This window comes from Procambarus clarkii, chromosome 53 (genome assembly GCF_040958095.1).
Source record: "Procambarus clarkii isolate CNS0578487 chromosome 53, FALCON_Pclarkii_2.0, whole genome shotgun sequence".
NCBI lineage: Eukaryota > Metazoa > Arthropoda > Malacostraca > Decapoda > Cambaridae > Procambarus > Procambarus clarkii.
In genome coordinates, this window is record NC_091202.1 from 17,906,838 (window position 1) to 17,916,837 (window position 10,000).

The 10,000-nt window shown below is 45.0% G+C and overlaps 1 protein-coding gene and 1 long non-coding RNA gene across 5 annotated transcripts in view; one reads left to right on the forward strand and one right to left on the reverse strand.

Annotated features, from left to right (window-relative positions):
- Positions 1–10,000, forward strand: part of LOC138352347 (uncharacterized) — a 237,992-nt gene that overhangs the window by 207,103 nt on the left and 20,889 nt on the right. The window lies entirely within an intron of this gene.
- Positions 1–10,000, reverse strand: part of LOC123748644 (potassium channel subfamily K member 1) — a 193,779-nt gene that overhangs the window by 162,374 nt on the left and 21,405 nt on the right. For all 3 annotated transcript variants that reach the window (XM_069304730.1, XM_069304729.1, XM_069304731.1), the window contains exons 4-5: positions 6,699–6,847; positions 1,365–1,554 (exon numbers count right to left, since the gene is read on the reverse strand). In XM_069304730.1, the coding sequence (XP_069160831.1) occupies positions 1,365–1,554; positions 6,699–6,847 (339 nt within the window). The remainder of the gene's footprint in view (positions 1–1,364; positions 1,555–6,698; positions 6,848–10,000) is intronic.

Genomic DNA, 10,000 nt, shown 5'->3' on the forward strand with positions numbered 1-10,000 from the left:
GTCAACAAACTGATCGAAACTGTGAACGCCAAGAAATCCGGACTCCACCTGCCAAAGATTATTGGGGAATATAAACCTGGATATGCGTATGGAAATGTCAAGACACACAAGCCTGGAAACCCACTTCGGCCAATCTTTAGCCAGATACCCACACCCACGTACAGAGTGGCGAAGCGACTCAACGGCCTGCTGACTCCTTATGTCCCTTGCGCCTTCAGCCTGAAGTCTCCAAAGGAATTTGTTGACTTACTGCGGGGCACACGGGCCACAGGGATAAGAGCCTCGTTGGACGTAGAATCACTGTTTACCAACGTACCTTTAGACGAGACAATCGGGATGATAGCCGACAGAGTGTATCGTGATCCGACCTGTACTCCTCTTGACATACCAGAAAATATTCTAAGGAAACTACTCCAAGCTTGTAATTTTTTGTGAAGTTGAACATCATCTGCGTATGTTCCAGAGGTTGCTCTCTTTGCTTTAGCGTATTTTATGTTTTATGTTTTATTTTCTTTACTCTGAGAAGTTTTATGATATATGATTAAGTTGGTTTTGTTTAACTGACCTGTGGGGACAGACGAGCAGTAAGACCTCACTGGTCTGTAGGTTTTGGTTGGGGTAACATGTGCTGTGCTGTGCTCTGCTGAGCCAGTGTATTTACGGGTATATTTTTTTTTTACCGGGTAAGGTAAGAAGTGGATTATTATATGTGGATCATTGTTTCCTAAGTGCTATTAACATATTTTCAAATTGTAACCCTTTTGGTGAAGTGTCTTATATTTAATTTCCTTGTGGGGACTTAGTCATTTTCACGCCAATATGGAATTTAACTTTGCAGAGGAGATCCCTGACTTAGTAATATTTTAATGTCATTGTGGACTGTAACTTTTGAGAAGAGTTTAAAGACTTTTCCATTTGCTAGTCCAGTTGGAACTTCATTTTTTGAAGGCAAAATGATAATAAAACACAAATTATTAAACTATGTTCATGATAAGACATTACCCCTAAACTGATTATGTACCCTCTCCACCCACCTTGTCCTAAACTTTGCTGCCAGTCCCATGCTGTCTAGCATACCCATGTTGTTAAGTTGGTTTTCTCAGTAAAAGCTAGCTACTGTAACTTGTGCCTTGTGATAACTTACTTGACTTATAATTACTTTGTTGTGGTTATGCAAATATTGAATGTATATGCTGTATCGTGTAGATAATTTCGCCTCTGTAAAGTGGTGATTTTACTTAGACTTTTACTCAACCCTAGACATTTTGTATTGATTTATTTGAGGCCAGCAGGCTCACTGATTGAAATAGGGAAAGTTCAACACCACGAGCCTTATTGGGGATCATGACATAACAGGATCTTACCAGCAATCAAATCCCCGAAACCGATGGTTGTGATGGTGTTGAAGGTGAAGTAGAGAGCGTCCTCGTAACTCCAGTCCTCCAGCTTGGAGAGTACCACCGACGGCAGCAACGTCAGCAAGGTCAAGCCCACGCATATGACCATCAAAATGATGCCATGCAGCAGTGCCTTCTGGTGCCGTTGGTGACGTTTCTGTTGGGACATAACACATAAAGAACAGCTCTGATTTACTCCGCGTACATTTTGCAGTTGATACATAACCCAGCAGCGAAGTCTCCTATACATCTAGGGGGCAGGAATCTGAAAAAATATTGACAAAACATCGAATATTTGTGATATATATGTGAAGAAAGCTCTTGCCCATGGCAACACCATGCGGAAAATCCCATGATATTTCGATAACAAATAACGTAATTATGGGTATTTAACCCCCACCCCTCCTCTTGGTCATAAAAAAGACATGTGACCCAGGTCATATGCATTATAGTAGGTAATATAATCTAAATATTATTATATTTTAAAAGCTAGATCTATGTACCAAAAGATAATAATCTGGTGGTCAATGTCATGTTAATACACACACAAAGCATCTGTGAGGTGGCCAGCATGTCAGTGTTGAACAGGACGAAGAGGGTTGAGGAGGCATGCTCCAGCTTTAACATTGTTACAGCCATCTTGCTTGTTATGTGTGTCACGGGATATTTTGACAATATTGTAGACGAAGGCTAAACAAGTTTAGAGAATGCCTCATTGGTTACACGTGTTACAATGATGACAAAGATACATGGGGCATGTTGTTAAGGCGGCTGCAAGTTAGCTGACGCAGCTTATCTCGAAATGCGTTTTTACCACATCAAACCTTCAGAAGGATTCAGTTTTTAACCGATTCTCTTGAATCCTACATATTATACGTACAGGATCTTGCTCTACAATTCACAGTGAAGCTTGTTTTAATACGTGCATTAGTTTTAGTGAGAAATATTCATAACTTATTCATTTTGAGAGAGGGCGTGATACCTATAAAAGTATTTTTTAGTCTAAATAGACATATATTGCACACTTCTATCACTATGAAATTACGATAAAGAGCTACTGAGATAGTTCAGTACAAAATATAATATGTTGAAATGCCAATTGACACATTTTTTTCTTTCTTTTTTCTTGTGTTATGAACCAGAAAATGGGACCAGTTGGAGGTCTTATATAGTACATATAACCATGTAAGTTTCATTCCACTCGAACGACATTCAATTTCAAAGTTTCTGCCCCCTTCATGGGAGCACAAATATATATATATATATATATATATATATATATATATATATATATATATAAATAATATATATATATATATATACAAATTTGTGAGGGTACCACCTCTGGTGCCAATGTGGGGACCCATAGCCTCGGAGAAGAAAATAAAAAGTATTCAGAGGAGACCTTGTGGTTTCTCACTGAACACTAATATTATCTTCTCCTACCACCCCCATTCTTTTGTATGTACACATATATATTTACTTTATTTGAACTTTGTTACAAAAAAGGAGTTACATATGGGTTACAAAGATGGTTATCATAGGTTGTCGAGTTCCTCCAGCTCCTCAGATGGCGGACAGGAACCCTGGATGCAGTGCGCATTTCCCCCTCTGTATCGCCACACTGAGGCGCTGGAAAAGAAAGCTTGCAGCTCTTGGGTCCCTTGTTGTTTCAATGAACCCAGAATGAACTGGGTTTCAATGAACTTGTTTCAATTGAACTGGTTTCAATGAACTTGTTTCAATGAACTGGGTTCTAGGTTTCAATGAACCTAGAACCCAGTTCCTTAAAAAAACTGGTAGCACTTTTACCCCAGGCGCCGAGTGTCTCAGAAGCAATGGGGACAAAATTGTAGTGGTGATCCAGTTCTCTCTACTTACGGGATTTGGCCGCTTCCCTGTGGGTGGCAGCGCCACCTGGTTGTGCAACACTGAGGTTAATGTAGGTGTTAGCCAGGGTTGATACGCACGTGTAATTCCATACCAACTGCTTGCCATTCTTCCAGGGGTTCACTGTGATACCATCCGGGCGACCAATAAGAGCATCAGAATCACGGGACGTTAGGTAACGGGGCTCTCTTTCAGCTGGGCATCCAGCTGTGGTGAGGCTCCTCTTGATGATGTCGTTAACTTCACTGTGCCTCGAGTGCCATCCCCCTGTGCTTTGGCAGAGTAGGCCAGGGTGGCCGTACCTGTCAGCCACCACCTCGCCGCAAATACACCTATATCTGGTGTGGATTGGGGCAGCAAGGCGGAGGGCCACAGCAATTCGGAGGGCGTGTGGTGTGAGACGCGTGCCAGTTGCCGACATTGGGGTTGCTAACAGGAAATCCCCTGCATGTGGTGCTGCTACTGCTGTGAGGCGAGCAATGTCGTGTTGTGTTGTTGCAGCACCCAGGCACTCTGCAGCAACTTAGTCTACAATGGGGCCATCCCAGCTGGATTGCTTGTGGGCTTTTGGGGATGGTGGTTGAGGTGATTGGCCTGCACGAGAGGCCCACTCTGTGGCACAGCGTGTGTGTGTGTATATATATATATATATATATATATATATATATATATATATATATATATATATATATATATATATATTTCTTCACTGTCGGTGGTAATAAAAATAACAATTCTCCGAAATTCATTTTTTTTATTTTCTGACGCCTGAACGCGTTTCGTAATTCATATTACATTTTCAAAGACTTAATTTACACAAAAATTCTTCGTATTTATACTCTGTTGGATGAGGTGATATGGTACAAAAGTTTTGGGTGAGGTGACAAACACAAGACAGAACACGAAACAATGGGTATAAATTGGATAAGTGAACATATGAATGGAAGTAACTGCAGAAGGTCTATTGGCCCATACTTCCTCTTACTGCTTCCATATTGGTTCGGGGTCTTGAAGTAGGTAGAATATAGTTGTGCATTAATTGGCTGTTGATTGCTGGTGTTGACCTTTTGATGTGTAGTGCCTCGCTGATGTCAAGCCGGCTGCTATCGCTGTACTTATCGATGATTTCTGTGTTGTTTGTTAAGATTTCTCTGGTGATGGTCTGGTTGTGAGACGAGATTATGTGTTCCTTGATGGCTCCGTGTTGCTTATGCATTGTTAGTCGCCTAGAAAGGGACGTTGTTGTCTTGCCTATATACTGAGTTCTTTGGGGCCTACAGTTCCCAAGTGGGCATTTAAAGGCATAGACGACGTTGGTCTCCTTCAAGGCGTTCTGCTTGGTGTCTGGCGAGTTTTTCATGAGTAGATTGGCCGTTTTTTTTGGTTTGATAATAAATTATCAATTGTATTTTCTGATTTTTGTCTGTAGGGATGACGTTCCTATCAACATTATCTTTCAAGACCCTTTCCTCCGTTTTATGAGCCGATGAAAAGAAGTTCCTGTAAAATAGTCTAATTGGGGGTACAAGTGTTGTGTTGGTTGACTCTTCAGAAGTTGCATGGCGTTTTACCTTTCTTTTTATGATGTTTTCAACGAAATCGTTAGAGAAGCCGTTGTTGACTAGGACTTGTCTTACCCTACAGAGTTCTTCATCAACTTCTTCCCATCCTGAGCGTTTGCTTAGAGCACGGTCGACGTAAGCATTGACAACACTCCTCTTGTACCTGTCTGGGCAGTCACTATTGGCATTGAGGCACATTCCTATGTTTGTTTCTTTGGTGTAGACTGCAGTATAGAAGCCTCCGCTCCTTTCCATGACTGTTACATCCAGAAAGGGCAGCTTCCCATTGTTCTCCATCTCGTATGTGAAACTCAACACAGAATTCCGCTCAAATACCTCCTTCAGCTGCTGCAGACACATGGCATCAGGTACCTATGTAAAAATGTCGTCAACATACCTGCAGTATATGACGGGTTTCAAGCCCTTGTCAACTAAGACCCTCTGCTCGATGGTACCCATGTAGAAGTTCACAAACAGGACACCTAGGGGAGAACCCATGGCGACCCCATCTACTTGCTTATACATGTGCCCATCCGGGCTCACGAAGGGTGCCTCTTTAGTGCAGGCTTGGAGTAGTTTCCTCAGTATGCTTTCTGGCATGTCAAGTTGAGTGCAAGCCGGGTCACGATACAATCTGTCTGCTACCATCCCGATTGTCTCGTCCACAGGTACGTTGGTAAATAGTGACTCCACATCCAACGAGGCTCTTATCCCTGTGGCCCGTGCTCCGCGTAGTAAGTCGACAAATTCCTTGGGAGACTTCAAGCTGAGAGCACAGGGTACGTGTGCCCCAAAGGATGAGGTGATTTGATAAAATGCTATGCCCAAGATTACCATCCGAGTTGGCGGCGGGGAAGTGGTTCAAATAGCTTCGGCTATCACTTCCTTTTGTCCGGCCGTGATGGTCAAGCGGATTAAGGCGCCCCGTAGTTACCAGTTGCGTTGCTCCTGGGAATATGGGTTCGAGTCACTTCTGGGGTGTGAGTTTCCAGACGCATATAGTCCTGGGGACCATTCAGGCTTGTTCGCATTTGTGTTCCTCACGTGTGCCCCAAAGAATGAGGTGATTTGATAAAATGCTATGCCCAAGATTACCATCCGAGTTGCCGGCGGGGAAGTGGTTCAAATAGCTTCGGCTATCACTTCCTTTTGTCCGGCCGTGATGGTCAAGCAGATTAAGGCGCCCCGTAGTTACCAGTTGTGTTGCTCCTGGGAGTATGGGTTCGAGTCACTTTTGGGGTGTGAGTTTTCAGACATTATATATATATATATATATATATATATATATATATATATATATATATGACAATGTCAGACCATGGAGGAAAATGAAACAGGAATTTCCTTAAGTACTTTCGTATATTAAATACATCTTCAGAAGGAAGATGTATTTAATATACCTTCATTCCTTCTGAAGATGTATTTAATATACGAAAGTACTTAAGGAAATTCCTGTTTCATTTTCCTCCGTGGTCTGACATTGTCACATTCTTAATCGCGTGTTTATTTTCGTGATATACACACATATATATATATATATATATATATATATATATATATATATATATATATATATATATATATATATATATAATATATATATATATGAACACGTTGTATTGAACGGGGTTAGAATAGCATTAGCTACCTCATCCCTTTGAATTTATTTATACCTCAATAAACTTATTTGAATTTGATTCCTCGGCAGCGTCGCTAGACTGCACAGAGAAACACAAGTGAATCCAGCTAATGTGAAAAAATGCAATTAGAAGACAGGGCTGGCGAGTGTGCCTAATACTGTTGACCAGTATAATGCTGTTGACCAGGAACACGGAACATGTAGACTGACCTTGGCGGTGGTATAGAGCTGAAATATGCAGTTGCAAAGCATATCCGCGTAGTTGGTTAGAAGGATGCAGGTTACAGGGACACCAACAAGAGTGTAAACCACGCAGAACCGTTTCCCAGCCTTTGTCATTGGGACGATGTGGCCGTAACCTGGAACTCATTCACAATAACTTCCATAAGTTCATAAATGCTTGTTATAAATCGTTAGTTTCAATAATTTAAATTATGTTTACCTATACTTCTTTAAACGTTTTGGATAATTGTTTAATAAATATTAATTCAAGCCAACTGCAAGTGTTGTACATGGGCTGGTTTCTGCTTAGTCTCTTACATACATTTTACCTGTCTCCCCCAACACTGACAATTCCGTCTCCTCAACACACACCCTTCCGTCTGCCTCAACACACACATCCTTCCGTCTCCTCAACACACACTTCCTTCCGTCTCCTCAACACACACCCTTCCGTCTCCTCAACACACACCCTTCCGTCTCCTCAACACACACCCTTCCGTCTCCTCAACACACACCCTTCCGTCTCCTCAACACACACACACCCTTCCGTCTCCTCAACACACACCCTTCCGTCTCCTCAACACACAGCCTTCCGTCTTCTCAACACACACACCCTTCCGTCTCCTCAACACACACACCCTTCCGTCTCCTCAACACACACCCTTCCGTCTCCTCAACACGCACCCTTCCGTCTCCTCAACACATACCCTTCCGTCTCCTCAACACGCACCCTTCCGTCTCCTCAACACACACCCTTCCGTCTTCTCAACACACACCCTTCCGTCTCCCTCAACACACACCCTTCCATCTCCCTCAACACACACACCCTTCCGTCTCCTCAACACACACACACCCTTCCGTCTCCTCAACACACACCCTTCCGTCTCCTCAACACACACACAGCCTTCCGTCTCCTCAACACACACCCTTCCGTCTCCACAACACACACCCTTCCGTCTCCTCAACACATACCCTTCCGTCTCCTCAACACGCACCCTTCCGTCTTCTCAACACACACCCTTCCGTCTCCCTCAACACACACCCTTCCATCTCCCTCAACACACACACCCTTCCGTCTCCTCAACACACAGCCTTCCGTCTCCTCAACACACAGCCTTCCGTCTCCTCAACACATACCCTTCCGTCTCCTCAACACACACCCTTCCGTCTCCTCAACACACACCCTTCCGTCTCCTCAACACACACCCTTCCGTCTCCTCAACACACACCCTTCCGTCTCCTCAACACATACCCTTCCGTCTCCTCAACACACACCCTTCCGTCTCCTCAACACACAGCCTTCCGTCTCCTCAACACATACCCTTCCGTCTCCTCAACACACACCCTTCCGTCTCCTCAACACACACCCTTCCGTCTCCTCAACACACAGCCTTCCGTCTCCTCAACACACACCCTTCCGTCTCCTCAACACATACCCTTCCGTCTCCTCAACACACACCCTTCCGTCTCCTCAACACACACCCTTCCGTCTCCTCAACACACACCCTTCCGTCTCAACACACACCCTTCCGTCTCCCTCAACACACACCCTTCCATCTCCCTCAACACACACACCCTTCCGTCTCCTCAACACACACCCTTCCGTCTCCTCAACACACAGCCTTCCGTCTCCTCAACACACACCCTTCCGTCTCCTCAACACACACCCTTCCGTCTCCTCAACACATACCCTTCCGTCTCCTCAACACATACCCTTCCGTCTCCTCAACACACACCCTTCCGTCTCCTCAACACACAGCCTTCCGTCTCCTCAACACACACACCCTTCCGTCTCCTCAACACACCCTTCCGTCTCCCTCAACACACACCCTTCCGTCTCCTCAACACACACCCTTCCGTCTCCGCAACACACACCCTTCCGTCTCCCTCAACACACACCCTTCCATCTCCCTCAACACACACCCTTCCGTCTCCTCAACACACACCCTTCCGTCTCCTCAACACACACCCTTCCGTCTTCTCAACACACACACCCTTCCGTCTCCTCAACACACACACCCTTCCGTCTCCTCAACACATACCCTTCCGTCTCCTCAACACATACCCTTCCGTCTCCTCAACACACACCCTTCCGTCTCCTCAACACATACCCTTCCGTCTCCTCAACACGCACCCTTCCGTCTCCTCAACACACACCCTTCCGTCTTCTCAACACACACCCTTCCGTCTCCCTCAACACACACCCTTCCATCTCCCTCAACACACACACCCTTCCGTCTCCTCAACACACACCCTTCCGTCTCCTCAACACACACACACCCTTCCGTCTCCTCAACACACACCCTTCCGTCTCCTCAACACACACACCCTTCCGTCTCCTCAACACACACACCCTTCCGTCTCCTCAACACATACCCTTCCGTCTCCTCAACACATACCCTTCCGTCTCCTCAACACACACACACCCTTCCGTCTCCTCAACACACACACCCTTCCGTCTCCTCAACACACACACCCTTCCGTCTCCTCAACACACACACCCTTCCGTCTCCTCAACACATACCCTTCCGTCTCCTCAACACATACCCTTCCGTCTCCTCAACACACACACCCTTCCGTCTCCTCAACACACACACCCTTCCGTCTCCTCAACACACACACCCTTCCGTCTCCTCAACACATACCCTTCCGTCTCCTCAACACATACCCTTCCGTCTCCTCAACACACACCCTTCCGTTTTGCTTGTTCCCGGCGCACGGTCGTAGTGTCATTTTTAACATGAAATAACAACAACGATCGAAGTGTTGTAATTTGTTTCCATTGAACAACGACGCACGATCGTAGTATTGTAAATTTTTCCGTGAAACAGCAACGCATGGTAGAAGTATCGTAATTTTATTCCACGAACAGTGACGCACAGTCGTAATATCGTGAATTTTTGTGTGAAACAGACACGCACGGTCGTAGCATCGTGACGTTTTCATGTGAAACAGCGGCCACGGTCGTAGCATCGTGACGCTTTCATGTGAAACAGACACGCACGGTCGTAGCATCGTGACGTTTTCATGTGAAACAGCGGCCACGGTCGTAGCATCGTGACGTTTTCATGTGAAACAGCGGCCACGGTCTTAACCATAGTAAAACTTCCCGTAAATCTTGGCGTGGCATAGTCGTAGTCATAGTAATTTTTTCCGCGGAGATTAAAAGGCTCCCTTCTGGCACACTAGAATTTTCCCCAGGGGATTAAAAGGCCCCTCCCATCATATCTAAATTTAGTTACCTCGGCGACGCGCGCGGTTCCAGTCATCCCTAATGTTTAATGACGTTA